This window comes from Sinocyclocheilus anshuiensis, unplaced genomic scaffold (genome assembly GCF_001515605.1).
Source record: "Sinocyclocheilus anshuiensis isolate Anshui unplaced genomic scaffold, SAMN03320099.WGS_v1.1 scaffold2551, whole genome shotgun sequence".
In the NCBI taxonomy this organism is placed as follows: domain Eukaryota; kingdom Metazoa; phylum Chordata; class Actinopteri; order Cypriniformes; family Cyprinidae; genus Sinocyclocheilus; species Sinocyclocheilus anshuiensis.
The window spans coordinates 52,232-69,774 of record NW_015558706.1 but is presented as its reverse complement, the minus strand read 5'-3'; the positions used below and the strand labels follow the sequence as shown (position 1 = coordinate 69,774).

The 17,543-nt window shown below is 36.2% G+C and overlaps 1 protein-coding gene across 1 annotated transcript; it reads left to right on the top strand.

Moving 5' to 3' along the window:
* Positions 1-10,799: 10,799 nt before the first annotated feature.
* On the top strand, positions 10,800-13,321 carry LOC107681442 (natural killer cell receptor 2B4-like). The gene is made up of 5 exons (XM_016477746.1): positions 10,800-10,854; positions 11,561-11,866; positions 12,122-12,388; positions 13,068-13,108; positions 13,274-13,321. The coding sequence occupies exons 1-5, from the start codon at positions 10,800-10,802 to the stop codon at positions 13,319-13,321; spliced, it is 717 nt and encodes a 238-aa protein (XP_016333232.1).
* The last annotated feature ends 4,222 nt before the right edge of the window (positions 13,322-17,543 follow it).

Below are 17,543 nucleotides of genomic sequence, written 5' to 3'. Positions count from 1 at the left end.
TCAGCAATAGAACTGGCCATCAGTTTACTGTTAGGGATTTATTGTCTCACGTAGCATCACGCCGAAATTCAGTGTAGACAGTATCATTGGGTTTTACTGTCTTTTGGCGCGTCGTGTCCCGCCGCACCACTCGTGTCTGATGTAGACACAGTGTGACTAAACTGCAGTGCCTGGTCGGGCCACATGTTCTCAGTGTCCTGCCTTTGAATTGTAAAACTCAAGCTTCAACCAGACATATTCCTGTGCCATTAACAACAATGCACTGTATGCCAGTTCATCTGGTACAGTGGAATCCATGGCTTAGTGTGGATGTCAAAACCAAAATAACATCACTTATTATGAGTTCATAGCCATGCGCCTCAACAATTCATAGCATAATAATGTCTTTGCAAATCATTAGCTAATGATTAATTAAAGCAGACAACTGGAAGTTGAAATGCATAGCTTTGACCCATTAACACTTTTAGTTGATATATGTCATTAAAGAATGAATGCATGATGACACATTTAATTCATTACAATTCATATATTACTTAATCTATTAATCAGATATACTCTTTATTAGTTACTGATGTAGTAATCATTAATTAATGGCTTAGATCTTCGTAAGTCATGCATTAACTCATGATTATCTGTGCATTAGTAAAGAATGAATTAATGCTTATTAGTTTCCTGGCAACAGAGCAAAGTTTTCTATCATTGGTTTGGGGTGTTTTAAGTTGCTGATGGTGTAGCTGTTAAATGGCTACAAGGATGTGAAAACACTGAAAGTGACATATTCTGAGACAGTAAATGTTCCATTGAAATGGCTGAATAGCTTCATGTGACCACTAGGCAGAGACATCACCTCTGTTACTATTAATGCATTAGCCATTTCTGATCAGTACACTCTTAAGAATAAAGGGTATGGTTGGTTCCATAATGCACCTTTAACATCCACAAAAGTCTCTTTATAGTGAAAAGGGGTTCTTTAGATTTAAAAAAAAAAAAAGTTCTTTACATTAAGAAAAATGGTGGTTCTCTCAAGAACTGTTCACTGAAACGTTGTTTAGTTCTTCTATGACATCAATGCAAAAACTCCCTTTTGGAACCTTTATATTTAAGATTGTAGAGTGGAAATTATCTCAGTTCAACTTTCAGTTTGTAAAATTGTGCATAATTAGTCAGATTTACAGAGTAACATGACATCACATTGATATTACTATAATTCTGAACAAATTATGCATTCTTTGAAAACACTGACAGTGTTCACAGTGTTTGATGCTACTCAGTATAAAATGGTTAAAAGCAAGAAAAGGACTAGAGGAGAAAAAGAAGACCACAAAACAGGAAGTCAGAAAACAAAATAAAAACAGATAAGTTGATCATCACACTTACAGGTGACAGAGCTCACAAGTAAAGGAGAAGCATTTATTTATATGACAAATGATCTTATACTCTAAGAAAAGTCAGTAGTGTTGTTTAAACATTTGAACTATCACTTAATAATACATATTCTAAATTATATATAATTATATTCTTAAGGAATCTGTGGTACAAATATATACCTCAGTGAGCAACATAATTGCATGGGCCTCAATGCAAAAGCACTGCATATAATGGCACTATTTGAAAACATTATAACACTATATGAGTGAGTTTACAGAAAAAGAACAAAATGTGCTTCAACTCTTACATGTATCGTATTGCATTGTCAAATTTGAATGAGACTAAGAGAACCACGCTGAGATACACAGGGTGGGACACATACATTTTTAAAAACAGCAGAGACATGCTTGATGAATTCAGTGTTGTGGCCTGACTGGTTAACTTTTCCAGTAAACAGCTGAAACATCATTAGTCACAGTCTCACATGCTTACTTTTGTGAAATTGTTACTCTAAATGCTTATGATTATTTATTTGTACAACTCTTGACTGAAACATTCTTTCCCAATGACAATTACAACATACAGTGTTACAGAAAACTCTGAGAATGATTTCCAGTTTTACACAAGTAAACACCTGTTTAATCCACATATCGAAGGTAAGGGTGAAATGTTTCCACTTTAGACATCTAGCTGTTGTGAAGACCAGAGGCTTTTGCAGATGATCTCATTTTCATATGACAAATGTTTTCTGTGCTCACAAATTTGGAACTCCATTACTACAAACTACTATGAACTTTTCTCTCCCGTATCCAGTGACATCCAACCAATATCATTTAACCATACTGAAGGAAATCCTGTTACACTACAAACACAAGAAAAACCACCATTTGTTGATTTTGATTGGATAAACTATGATTCCAATATTGTAGTCTGTAGTCTTAAATTAGTGACCATCCAATGACAATAATACATACAAAGATAAGTTTTAAACATTATCTCATTATAATGGGAAAAACATATCATTATGACATATCTCGTTATTTGGAGAAAATATAATTTTAACGACATGTCATTATTACGAGAAAATATATTGTTTAAACATTGACATAATTGCATGGAGTAATATATATACATAATTTATTTCTGTTTTATACTACGGGGCCGTTGAATGCTTGAATCGGATTGAAAATGACGTGACATGTGGCCAAGTATGGTGACCCAATTAGTGCTCTGCATTTAACCCATCCTAAGTGCGCACACACACACCGTGAACACACACCCAGAGCAGTGGGCAGCCATTTATGCTGAGGCGCTTAAGGGCACCTCAGTCGTGGTATTGAAGGTGGGAGAGAGCACTCCACAACCTTGGGGTTACGAGTCCGACTCTCTAACCATTAGGCCATTAGGCCAGACTTCCCTGGCTGACGAACGTTCTGAGGTGTGCAATTATTTTCAGGGAAACGCACAGTGAACGTAGTTCCAGGCAGCTCTCTTGACTGCATGACAGTTCCATATCACTTTGCATAGTTAACTGTAATAACGTAAATTAGCAGAGGATGTTTCCACTTTAGACATCTAGCTGTTGTGAAGACCAGAGCCTTTTGCAGATGGATCTCATTTTCATATGACAAATGTTTTCTGTGCTCACAAATTTGGAACTCCATTACTACAAACTACTATGAACTTTTCTCTCCAGCCTTCTAAATGAGACACAGCAGACATTTCTCACTAGTGAGGTAATAACAGCGCTGTTTAGAGACGCTGCTGCAGAACACTGTTGGACGCACAGAGGTAGCCTAATTCACACAAACTCTCTCTCTCTCTCTCTCTTTCTCTTTCCCGTGGCCGCATCACCACCTCGGGTGTGCATTATTTTTCTAATAATTCAACGGCCCGTCGTCAATTATTCCTCACAAAGTCAGTATTTATAACAAAACTGTGCATACAAATTAAGTATCACAAAAATGTTTATTATTTGTTTTCGTTAACTATAATAAACCTGCTCCGTGAATGTTCTATAGGTGCAGTATGAAATAGGGTTGCCAGCTAACATACCTGTTGTCATGCTTCGCCTACTCTGGCAGAGATGAGGAGACGGAGCTCGGAGACGAAGAGGATTAACATTCAAAAGGTCTTTATTCTTACAAATACTGGAGCACACACGGAACAGGCAGGAACTCACACGTAGGACGAGGGGTAGTCGTACAATTCCGGACAAAGACAGACTGCACAGAATCAAACTAAATACATGGGGTAATTAGGGAAACACACCTGGGATCAAATGAACAATCAATCAGGACCGGAACAGGAAGGAAACCAAACATGAGGCCAAACAAAAAGGATGTTTGCATGCAGAAAATTGTTTTTCCATTATATTTATTTTTCTTACGTAGAGTGGTGAGAGCTTTAACCTCAGTCAATCAGGCAGATCAAAGGGAGGAAGTAAGATGGTGAATGTCCAAATAAGGAGAGGCTAACAAAAGCTCACATCTCAAGATTAAGACTAGTTTCTCAAAAGATTATGGGAACACAACACAGACTAAAGAGCCTAAATAAGACCCAAACTATTAAAGTAGCCAAATATACTGTAACTACAGAATGTACTGTGCACCCCTATTTCTCAGAACAACCTTACAGGATCTAACAAAGAAGTTTTTAAGCGCCCCTCTCAACAGCAGCAGCTTCTGACAGTAAGTGCTTAGATGTCCTCATTGATGTAGGAAGACAGACCTATGTGGGCTTCAGGCAATCAGTTATCTGATCTCACACCCACATCTTTCTCTCTGTCTGTAAGCTAAACAGGCCAACATGAAAGGCAAAGATGAAGACACACACTCAAAAACTTACTGCCACAAAAACTAGTTTAAAAAACACCAACTCAGACTTTTCTCAGTCTGCTTTTTGAGACAATTTTGCATGTGTAACAAATGGATTCTCTTTACCAAGTTAAATTCCTTAAATAGTAACCTAAATTGTATCCAGTAAATCACACTTTTTGATGCATGTGAAACAGACATGTGGCATTAAAGTTGAATTAGCTGATCTGATATACTAAAGTTTTTTTTTTTGTTGTATGGAGAATGACTATATTTCCCCGATGACTTTGTGCTAAACATATGTTGTCTGTTAAAGATGACCTGAAATGTACATCAACTAAATGAGATTGAGATTTTATAGCAGTCTGATGACAAGCTGATAGGTTGACAAGAGCAAAAACCTTCTTGGGTAAGCTCAAACTGTTAAGGGCTTACCCATCATCCTTTGCTCTGAGATCTCTTCTCAGTTGGGTTTGTGTGAACTCACAGACTGCGGAGTAACAGGAAGAAGGGTTTCTTGTTTGAGTCCTAACTGACTGAGCACCGGAAAATTTGGTTCTTTTTTCATGCTAATGTTTCCACCACAGACTGAACTGAGCCAAAATGATGTCATGTGACGTCTCACCATTTCCAAGCAACGTAGCAGTTTCCTGATTTTAGCCTGTTGAAACTTCTGTTTTCTGTATGTATACTGATGCTATTATCAGAAGGCGCTGCAGAGTGTAAAAAAAGTGTCAGAAAGTGTATTTCCTGAATTCATGTGCTTTATTGCAGATCCTGTGAGAATAGAATGATGTGAAGTTGTTAAAAATGATTATATCATATGGACATGGCACATGCAAACACACACATACGCTCTTATGATCCAGCATATTATAATGAGATGGAGATATGTTTGTTGAATAAGACAAAATGTGTTTCTACACTTAACTGAACTTTTATGTTCATTATGTTCAAATTGTTTTATTTCATTTCTAAATAGCATTTTAGTACTAAATTAAAAACTAGGACCTGAGGTTGCACAATAACTTGGTTTCTTTTTGTGTCACGCTGAACTTCCGTTTTTAATAGGTAGTCAATGCAGCGGCAGTCATTTTGAGCTCTGTTCCTTTCTCTCTTTTTAAAAAAACAAATCTATAAATTGTGAGAATGCCAGTAAATCACCTACTCGTATCACTTATTTTTCTACTTACCTTCAAAACAGGTAAAACACACTTTCATTATGTTGATGTTGATTGATTATTAATGATTATTGTGACAGTAATGACTGCACAGGTTATGGCATCACTGAGCATTTACCGGCATATCGTCTATAGAATAATATTTTGATGATTAATTCGTAAAAATATTCGTAAAGAAACTTTCTACACTGTAGTTCTTGTTTTTGTCATTTTGAGAATGATCATTATTAAGCTACTAGTAAAACAGATGTTTTGAATACAGATACACCACCGTTCGTTTTACAGAGATTATGCCATTGCTAATATCTGTCATAGCATATATATATATATATATATATATATATACATACACACACACACTTATTTAGCATATATATGATCACTACAAGCAGTATACATGATACATTTTTGGTAATTTTTAATCATAAATCATATAGTAGGTGTGAAGAGTTTTGTGTAAGTATGTGATGGTTCAAATCACAATATATTTGGCAGTTTGGTCGCAAAGTCTATCACCAGTTGTGGGCGGGGCCAAACCCATTTATGGCATCACAAAAGGAAGCAGACATTAACAATTAATTTCGAGACACTGTTTCTGACTTAAAAAAAGAGAAGTGGGTGGATTTTTACCATTATAGGATGGTTGTGTACACACAATTATGTTCAAATAAATACAATGTAAAAAAAATAATAATTTTGCATAATAGATCCCCTTTAAAGTGACTGGAAAACATTACAATTTTATTAACAGAACTTCAACTGGCTGCTCTATATATTTCACCAAAATTAAAATGAGGAACAACATTTTTTTTTCTTTTTATGTCAGGAGCCATTTGACAATGAGACTAAGTCAATTGATTATATTTCCAAACATTACTTCTGCTATTAAGTGTAAAAATCCAGGGAGAGCTTTGTATGAATGAGAAGTCTGACAACAGACAGGTCCACACAGAAATCTGATCTCAGCATCACTGAGCCCCTCTGGGATTACATAAAGATGCAGAAAAAAACTGAGACAGACTAAATCCATAACAACAGTGGAGAAATCTATCTACAAATCTACCTCAAAAATTGAGCACAAGTGCACCCAGCACAGTTTTAAAAGCAACGAGTAGATGTCTCTTCGTGTAATCCCAAACAGACTTGATGGTGAGATCAGATTTCTGTGTAGACCATCTTTTTTCAAAGTCCTTGTGCAAACAAAAATCTCACTGGAATATTAAAAATAAAAAACAAAATTAAGGTTTGGAAAAGTAAACTGATATTTCCTACTGGCACAGTAAAGCAAACTGTTTGATGAAAAATGTAACATGCCTAAGACATTTGCATAGTACTTTATTCTTTCAAAAATGCAAAATATAGTTTCATGAACATTAAGAAAAATTGATGGTTGATAAACAGCTTTTCAGCATGTTTTACATTGTTAAAATAGGTCAATCTGTTGAATATTTTCCCCTGCTGTACTCACTGAATGGGTAACTAGTAATCAGAATTTGTTTTTCCTGACGGGTGGACAGGCCTCCTTGTCACATGTATAGCCTACAAAAAATAAATGAATAAATAAAACTGGTTACACTTTATTTTAGGGACTAGCATGCATATTACTACCATATGGCTGTTTATGAGTAATTATAAAGGACATTTTAATGCCTTATTCTGCAGTTTATAGAGGCAAATGTCATAGTTAATAGTTCATAGTGAGAATTGGACCTAAAATAAAGTGTGACCAAAAAAATCCTTTCATTTTATATGATACCAAATGGCCTCCCACCACTAACCCTATCCTCACTAAAATGGTAAACCCCACTCTATAATAAATGCCTAACCATTTCCCACCACTAGAACTATTCTCCCCAGTCTGAGACTGCTGGATTTACGCTGCTGGTAATTGCTATGATTTGCAGTCTGTGTGCAAAAGGGACTTTACGGTCTGTAGCAGACATGGGTAGGAAAACTTAAACTTTCATTATGACACCAAATTCACTAAGGCGCATACGTGTTAAAAACATCCAGCATGCAGGTATCACCAAAATTCCCTGCGTAGTGGATCTGATCTATTTCAAACTAAATTTTATTTTCCCTCCCTGCAGTATCCTTTGCTGAAATCCAGCCCCAGAATCGGTCTGTGCGTGCAGGGGACCGTTTTGAGTTTGTTCAGAGAGAAGAGCTTCCACAGTTTTTACAGTTAATCTGGATGAAAACACCTTTTTCCAGAAATCACTCAGAAACCATTGTGACATACTACAATAAGACTAAAGCCACTGACCCTGCCAGTTCGTACAAGGACAGAGTGGTGTTCAATACTACAAATTTCTCTCTAACACTGATGGGAATGCAGAAGACAGACAGCGGACTTTACTGCACAACAACAATTGGAAAAAAAACCAAAACTGTTTGTCAGTATAACGTATCTGTTGTTGGTAAGTGTAGAATTTAGAACCTTAAAATCAACACTAGCCAAAGCAGATTCTGCTCTCAGAGGGAAGTGGCATTACTTAAAGGGGTCATATGATGCTGCTAAAAAGAACATTATCGCTTTCACAACGAAAAACACAGCGGCCTAGCATGAGGGGAAGCCCCGACTTAGCGTGCGCTGAGGCCGGGATAGAGTGAGCTGAAGCCGGGCTAGAGTGAGCTGAGGCCAGGCTAGCGTGAGGGGAAGCCCCGGCTTAGCGTGCGCTGAGGCCGGGATAGAGTGAGCTGAGGCGGCAGGGTCGAGAATGGTGCGCCCGGCGGATCCAACGAATGAGCGGCAACCACATGTGATGACCCCGGGCTGAACTCCGCTTCGTCCACGGTGAAAGTTGATGTATTCTCTCAGCGACCAGCACGAATCAGCTCTAGGCATGACGAAGCGGATATCGTCCTCTTTTGGAAGACCAAACAAAGTAGTTTCGCTTTCACAACGAAGCACACAGCGTCTTCACGACATGGCTGCAGCGTCAACATTACTATAGTGAGAATAAAAGTTACGCCTTCTTTCTTTGCGTGAACATTTGGGCGGCGTTATGCAAATCTTCCCACATAGTGAGGTAGATATGTGGGGGCGTGTTAGAATGAGCCGTTTTAGGTAGGTGTGGCTGATGCTGAACTTTTATAAAGAATATCTCTTTGGATTTGAGACTTTAGTCTTTGCAACTTTACAGATCTTCTTTATGCACCAAGAGCTTGTAACACTCCAAAGTGAAAGGAAAAATTGAAATCGCATCATATGACCCCTTTAAATCTGGATTTTCACACCAACCTTTTTCTTGTTGCTGGTATCCATAGCAATAGCAACCCAGTTAAATGGTGGGATTCAATTTTGTGAGCATTACATTGAATAATTCTGTATATGTGTTAATCCATGTTTCACTTGACAATAGCATATAATTCTCCTGTTGTGAATCATTCATAAGACATTTCTCAGCTTCACTGTTAAAATGTCAAATCTTATTTTCTATCTCCAGACTTTAAATGTTACATATTTCTTTTTTGTTCTTTCTTTTTTTTTTTTGCAGATAACCATGGATCACCCACTACCATTTTTCTTCCTTGGATATTACTTACCTCTACACTGAGTACAATAATGCTCTAAATTGTGATATGAATAAAGATAAAAAAAAAAAAGGTTTCTTATTTTGTCAACATGTGCTCATTACAATGTCAATTGCATATTTGTTGATGTTGATTTACCAAGTCTGTTTACATTTCATAGACATATGTCTACCAAAATTTGTAATATACAAAATATACAGTAGGCTATATTAAAAAAAAAAAGTTTCAAGATCCCAAGAGCATATGAAGGAGGAGACAATGTAATGCACCAGTACAACACTTAATTTATATTTGCACCTAACTCTCTAGCCCCATCTGAAAGATTATGTCCTCTACACATTAAAAAAATAAATTTTGGATTTTCCAGCTGATACCAATTCATAAATATGTATATATCTGCCACAACACACTTTTTGGCGGTGGTTTTCTCTACAGTAGGTGTTGATATGGCAATGAGTTGTCATACCAGTGTGGAATCTTTTAAAGTTCCAATTGCACGATAGTGATGTGAAGTAGACTTAACAGGGCATTCCAATATGCAGTGAGTGCCTATGTTCAGTTCACTTTCCCACCTATTTAAATTAAACTGTATAGTGAATAAGTGAGGAAGTATACGGAGGGAAAGTTCAAAGAAGCATGGGAGAAATTTATCTAAAATAAATGCAGTGAAAATAAACTTTAATGCTTTTTTTTTTTTAGTTTAATTAGTCTTAAGTGTGGTTTGTATGCCTTGTTTGCGGTTATAAAGCACACATGCATCAGTTACTGTACATTGCAACTACACTCAAATGAATTTATTACCCTTACTTAATTTAATTGAAGTCTTTACACACAATTTAATTTAGTTAATTCTAAACACATCTGTTTAGTTGGGGCAACACAATTTAGTTGGTTTAGGTCAAATTAATTTATTCTAGTATTTTCAACTTAACTTTATTACGTTTCTCGAAATAAATTTTCTTATGTGGGACCATTTTTTTTTAAATCAACTTACTGAAGTTTAATTAATTCTCTTATGTTCACCAAGCAGTTGTGTTCATTATTATATACAATGTATATAAAAGCTACATTTTGAGTGTCTACAGCCTAAGCACAGGCAACAGTCTTCTGCATAATGGTAACCACAAAATTAAAAAACATTACAACACTCAGTCCCTTGCAAAGCATGATGGGAATTACAGATCCACTGCCCGGTTAGTTATATCCGCAAAAATGATTCATGTAGTTTTAACACAAATGAATTAAGTAAACTTTAATTTTAAATATATTAAGTAGTGTTAACCGAAATAAAATTAAGTTGTTACAATATGTACAAAAATTGTGTTACTTTAGCTCATTTTAATTATTAAACTGAACAAAAGGCAAAACAAAAAGGCATTTATCACTCAATTCTGAACTTTCAAATATGAAATATTATTCATTTAAATTTACAATAAATATTTCTGATCATTTAAAGGTCATGTTCATATTTTTGTAACAAGTAGAGTTAGACGAAGATAAGACCTTGGACCTGTATTTGAAGAAACTTAAAAGTGAACTTAGATATGAACAGCCACACTTGCTCTCACAACTAGGGGCTAGTTTCCTGTGGTAGACAATGTGGTTGCAGAAAGCAGCTAGCTCCTCCTCTCTTTTCTAAGCTGCTTTTTGACTTGGTTGGTGTAGCAGTTCTGGTAGTTATTCAGTTAATGGTAACAGAACTGGTTTTCAAGCATAGACTAGAGTTTTAAATGTGCTCAAATTAATAGAAAAGACAGTATTCATATATTTACATATTGTATGTCATATATTCCAAGGTGAGTGACACTGCGTGGACAGTTTTAATAAGGTGATATAAAACACAAAGTTTTCTCTAATATGCACCGTATAATCACAGCAGAACAGGCCGTTTATTGCAATGGCTTTTGGTCATCTGCTCATGATCTTCATCGCAGTGCTGATCTCCACCACAGGTATGAAAATCATTCTCTTCACAGGAATAGCATGACTACTGCATAACTAGATACAGTAGAGATAGTAATTAATGACTTTCACCATTTTTATTAATGTCACCATTGATATGCGTGTCTGCTAATCATTGCTGTGCATTGAAATGGGAGGTTACTACATGACTTTTAAACATATCCCAGGATTATTTATTTGAAATATAAATTACTGTTTAAATACTGTTGACAGATCTTCTTACAGAGCTTGTAACACTCCAAAGAGAAAGGAAAAATTGAAATCGCATCATATGACCCCTTTAATATTATAGGAAAAATTATTCTTAAATTATTATTATTATCTCTAATTATTATAAAAAATTAATCAATAACACTTATCACATGGTTTTTTATTATTTATTTCATGCATTGATGATTCAGGATTCTTTTTAAGAACTAAAAAGAGAACATAGAACATAGAAATTGTTCTACAGCACTACACTCGCTTACTTTCCCCTACTATTATAGCAAACAGCTAGATAAAAACCTTGCTATAAAAGTCGGTGAGCACAAAATGTAATTTTTTTTAATTAAATTTGGTTTGTTTTCATCATATCGAATAAGTTTTGCAACAAAAAGATGGAATTTTTATGCCAATATTACACTTTTGTGTACTATATTTGTTGAACAATTGGACATTTACCTTAATCTTTTCCATTATCCTCTCTGTTTCTAGCATCCGTGTGCAAAGCTGAAAATGCCGTCTCTGTGCAGACAGGAAGTTCTGTTCAACTGGACATACAGACTGATAAACTACTACCTTTTGATACACTGGTCTGGATGAATCATGAATCAGAAAATATTGTGACATTCAGTAAGAAAACTGTAGAGACAGAGATTAACAACTACAGTGTGGTTTTCAATCTGTCAACCTTCTCGCTAACACTGAAGAACACGAAAAAGACAGACAGTGGACTCTACACAGCAGAAATATTTGGATCGAATAATATAAATGTTGCTAAATACAGAGTATCTGTTATAGGTGAGTCTGAGTTGCATGTTAAACCACATTAAAAACCAGTATCAAGAATAAAGGGTACGTGCTTAAATTAATTCATAATCTTGCAGAGTTTCAATGTTTTCTGCAGAAAATGCAAATTTGTACCTTTTGGCCAAAGCAAATTTTTCAGTTTCACTTTTGAATTTGCTACACAAAAAAGTTTGTAAAAAAAAAACTTTCTAGGGTCTGTCATATACGATGCATTCTCATGCAGCAGTTTTCATAAATATGTTTCAGATCCAGTGGACTCTCCTGTTCTTAACTGGAACGTCACCATGATCGCTGTTAACTCCTGTATTGTGAATGTCTCATGTAGTGGGCATGATCGTACAATCAGAGAAATCTACCACAACAACAACTGCAGCCAGAAGGAAAATATATCATTTAAAATACAGACTCTAACCCTGTATTGTAAAGAGGACATAGTTATTTGTAACTATAGCAACCCAGTCAGCTGGAAGAATAACACAATACAGATTAAACACCTATGTACACCTTATCAAAGTAAATAAGTGACCCACAAACCCAATGCAAAGCATATAAATGCATTTTCTAGTCATGCATTTAAAATTTATTAGCCATTTATCCTCACTACCTCTGGAGTGTTCTAATGACTGTAGTTGTTAATATAATGTTTTTTGTTTCAGATGAGAATCAACAGACAACAGGAGACAACAACAGTTATTTTCCTCTCCACTGGCTCATTGTCATTGTTATAAGTGCTTCATTGTTGGTTTTAGTTGCAACTGCTGTAACATACTGCTCATGCAAGAATAATAACAAAGGTATGTTTATCTTTTATCTCAAATATTTTACAAAATTATCAAGAGCTTATATCCTCAGAACAACAGCTTTATGGGATTCAAAATGGTTGTGATGTGAGGCACCAGTTATGGCACCAGTTACAATTTTACTTGCGCTTACATGAATCTCTGAATACACAAAGGTGAAGCAGTCACATACTGAATGCACAAACAAATACATATGAAAAGCTTATACACACCAGCGTCAGATCTAGAACTTTACATCTACACAACACTTACATAATGTTTGACTATTTCACATTTGTGTATGGAGATTTATGTAAATCTTATATGGTGCCTCATAGTGGAGAAACCAAGGATCTATGGTGATAGTAACTGACAGGAGATTCTTTATAATAATACTATTCTAAATCTCTTAGGTGCCCAGCAGAATGATCATACAATCTATGCACAAGTTCAGGTAAGCTTCAAAATACTACTTCACCATGACATCATAATTCTTATTTGTTAATGGAATATTGCCGTGTTTATTATATATGATTTATCCATGCACATTATTCATTTGTTCAAATGTACGTGTCCTCATAACATGTAATCAAATGAATTTCCCCTCTCCTTGCATCAGCATCTCTACGCTGATGACGTGTGCACTGGTGTGAAGGCGGAGCAATAACCGCTCCCCTCCAGCAGCCCGTCACTCACATGTGATTGCAGCAATAGCAAACAACAGCAATCCAATTAATTCCTGATGGACAACACCAAGTCCCGCTCTATATTATTTTCTCATTCGAGAAGCCATTTCACTCAGATATACATCACAACATTGATTAAAAGATAACGGCAACTTCCGTTTATGCCGATTTTAATCTTTTTTTGTGCAGCCATGACAGATTATAATTGCTCTTAATTCAAGAATCCTCATGAGTCATGTGATGGACATTTGGGAGGTTGTGTGTCCAGTAGCTCAGGGGTGGTTTGAGCCCTAGAAAGAACGTGACATGAGTCATCATCATCATAATTTTACATGTAATAAGTTTATTGGAAAACTGATAAATTCTGATAAAATCATCCACCAAATATCTACTTAATTTTACACCAGAGGAGCCCAAACTTTTCAGTATAAAGGGCCAAAAATCAAACTTGATTGAAGGCTGAGGGCCGAAAGTAAATTTTGCATTATATCCAAATATATTAAGATCTTATATTATGAAAAATCTAATTAATTTCCAGTATATTCTCTAAATTTTAACGCAAAAATAGAAAAAAAGTCTTAAAACACAAAGATAAATTAGAAATGAAGATTTCCAATGTCATGTTTTCCCACTATTATTATGGCATGATATGGCATGGCAGGGCAAATCAGAGGTCATCGTGGGCCAACTTCGGCCTGTAGACCCTGGTTTGGGCATCTCTGTTTTTTAAAGAATTTTTTTGTTGGCACTTTAATGCAATCATACACTTTGTGTAATTAATCAGAGCAATGACTGTTTCAGAACATACACTATATGGCCAAATGTAGCCTATATGGATAGCCAACACTACACATGTAAAGGAATGCATACACTATACTATTAAAGAACACTGCTCTATATGTTGGAACATGACTGTATGGATCATATGCACAACAGCATCAGTCAGCTTTTCAGTTCAGTTCAGGTCTGGCCATCAAGTTTTTCCAGCCCAAACACAGTAAACCATTTCTATGTAGGTCTTGCTTTGTGTACAAGGCCACTATCATGCTGAATTTGAAAAGGGCCACAAATGTTGCTCACAATTCCCTTGACTTGAGTAACATTGGAAGCCTTCTTATTAAAAACTTGTCTTCATTGGAAGAAGCAGCAGTGAGTGTCCAAACACTATTAACCATGTAAATTTAAATGTGCATGTAAATATTAAGTGGTATAGAAGGATCTGTATGACTGTTTGATTGGATTATTCTACAGCCAAAGAGCAAAGTACAAAGACCCCTGGAGATGTTGGAGAAATCAGCGAATCCTCAAACTGCGTATGGATTTACACAAGAACACAGACACACTCACAATACCAGTCAGACAATGTCCAATTCTGAGGTAAGAAAGAGACAAAAACATCCATCGGGCAGAATTTAAGTTAAAAATAGTAACATGTTAACTGTATAAATATGTTGAGTCTGAATACATTTCCTAATTTGACTTCAAGGATTTTCTGGTTTTGTTTATTGCATTGTTAATATGGCTTAACAATTCACAGATACCAGCGGAGATGCAAAAAAATAATCACCCCAGCACCACCTACAGTACAATTGGACAACACCAAACAACATCGCTTGACACTGAAACGGACCATACAGTTTATTCAATAGTGTGTAAATCCTCAAATGGCAGACCGCCTGTGAATTAATACAGAATCAGAATCAGAATCAGAATGAATCAGAAACAGAATGAGCTTTATTGCCAGGTATGTTTACACATATGAGGAATTTGTTTTAGTGACAGAAGCTCCACAATGCAACAGAATGACAGTGACAAGACAGGACACAGATAATAAAAAGAATAATATACAAATAAAATAGACAATGTACAAAATAGCAGAAACACAATATATAATATAGACAATTATGTGTGTATACAGTAGGTTAATGTAAAATTTGACTGAGTAGGTACTGTGTTTGTCAGTATATATCTTAAATATTTCAATAGGACATTCTTGTACATTTGTCACACATCATGTACAAGCATACAAAGTCAGTGTAAATTAGTGTTCATTTGGGAAGACTCAAAAGCTGTCACTCGGGTGGTACCCTTAAGGTCTAATATGCAGACTTTAGGTATTAGTTTTTAATAGTTTTTAATTGAATTGGTGCCATTTTCACTCAAGCAAGAGGTAATTTCAAAACTTTTAGTACTAATTTAAAAAATAGTTAAAGGATTAGTTCACTTCCAGAATAAAAATTTCTTGATAATTTACTCACCCCCATGTCATCCAAGATGTTCATGTCTTCAGTCGCAAAGAAAAATGCAGTTTCAGTGCAGCTTCAAAGGGCTCTACACGATCCCAGCCGAGAAATAAGGGTCTTATCTAGCGAAACAACAATTCGACATTTTCTAAAAAAAAATAAACATTTATATACTTTTTAACCACAAATGCTAGTCGTGCACTAGCTCGACTTCACGCATTACGTAATCACATTGGAAAGGTCACGAGTGATGTAGGCAGAATGCCTGACCCAGCGTTTACAAAGTGAACGTGTAAAGAAAGTCAAACGCCCTTTACAAAAAAAGATAAAACAACGATGTTGGTCGATTTTTAAGTTGGAGGAGAAAATGAGATGGAGTTTTTCGCCCTACTCTACCTTTCTGAACTGGAGTACACAGACGAAGAGCTAACCGCACTTGACCTTTCCAACGGGATTACCTAATGCGTGAAGCAGAGCTAGAGCAAGATGAGCATTTGTGGTTAAAAAGTAAATAAATGTTTATTGTTTTAAGAAAATGACTGATCGTTTCGCTAGATAAGACCCTTATTCCTGTAAACGCTGGGACGGTGCTTCCGCCTACATCACGAGTGACCTGTCCAATGTGATTACGTAATGCTTGAAGTCGAGCTAGTGCATGACTAGCGTTTGTGTTTATAAAGCATAAACATTATTATTTTTTTTTTTAAATGACCGATCGTTTAGCTAGATAACAACCTTATTCCTCGTCTGGTACCGTGTAGAGCCCTTTGAAACTGCTCAGAAGCTGCAATTTGAACCTTCAACCGTTTGGTAACTATTGAAGTCCATTATATGGACAAAAATCCTGGGATGTTTTCCTCAAAAACCTTAATTTCTTTTCGACTGAAGAAAGAAAGACATGAACATCTTGGATGACATGGGGGTGAGTAAATTATCAGGAAATTTAGTTTGAAAGTGAACTAATCTTTTAATCTGTGAATCATTGGTACAACTATAGATTTGCTATATAAAAGTGCTCTGGGGCTGGGCTCGCAGAGCGGCTTCATTCTGCACGGCGCTATTGGACGTGTTCCCCATAAGGTTGTCAACGTGATGGGAGAGATCGTTCGAAAGGGAACGCTCCAGTTACTAACGTAACCTCGGTTCCCTGAGATAAGGGAACGACTTTTGCATATGCTGCCGTGTTATAAGTATAAGGCTGCACGTGAATCGATGACTGTCACATCAGTCGAAATAGATGTATAGAGGTTGGCCCCTCCCCTTTTGGCGGGCTGAAGTGCCATTGGTTTGTGCAGCTACACAAACGTGAACAAATCAGACTCCAGTATCAGAGTAAACCGATGTTACATTAGTAACCAGAGCGATTTTATGTCAGTTATGTAAGTTAGGTAATGTAAGTGTGTTTTCGAACGTGACAACTGTAGCCTATATTACTGTAGCATATTTAATTCACCAACAAGGGTGATTTAACTGATGTATTTTGCATTGTTTGCTACTGAATGAACTGACTGTAAAATGAAAGAAGATCATACTCTTGTTTCGGTGATTAAACCACATTTTGCCATTACATATAACAATAATCTTTCATGTGATTTAAGTAATGGTCATGTGGAATGAAAACATATATATAACTAATGAAAGCATGAGATCAGGTTTCGAAAGACTGACTAGCGGTTTTCACACTAGCAGTGACTAAGTGTGATCAGTTCGGATTTTTGCACTAAGAGTTTTGAAAATGTACAACTTTCATGTAAAAATAGTACCAAAGCGAATTAAAAAAAGTATGGTGACTTGTGGGGAAGCCGTGGCCTAATGGTTAAAGAGTCGGTGACTGAGGTGCCCTTGAGTAAGGCACCAAACCCCCAACTGCTCCCTGGGTGCAGCAGCCAAAATTGCTGCCCACTGCTCCGGCCGGGTGTGTGTGTGCAGTTTGGATGGGATAAAGGGAGAGCACTAATTC

Bases quoted from the DNA above. Each gene is read 5' to 3' on its own strand.
- LOC107681442 (XM_016477746.1), top strand. From the start codon at position 10,800: ATGGCTTTTGGTCATCTGCTCATGATCTTCATCGCAGTGCTGATCTCC. The intron at 11,867-12,121 runs GTGAGTCTGAGT...AATATGTTTCAG, and splicing joins ATACAGAGTATCTGTTATAG to ATCCAGTGGACTCTCCTGTT. The intron at 12,389-13,067 runs GTAAATAAGTGA...TAAATCTCTTAG, and splicing joins CCTATGTACACCTTATCAAA to GTGCCCAGCAGAATGATCAT.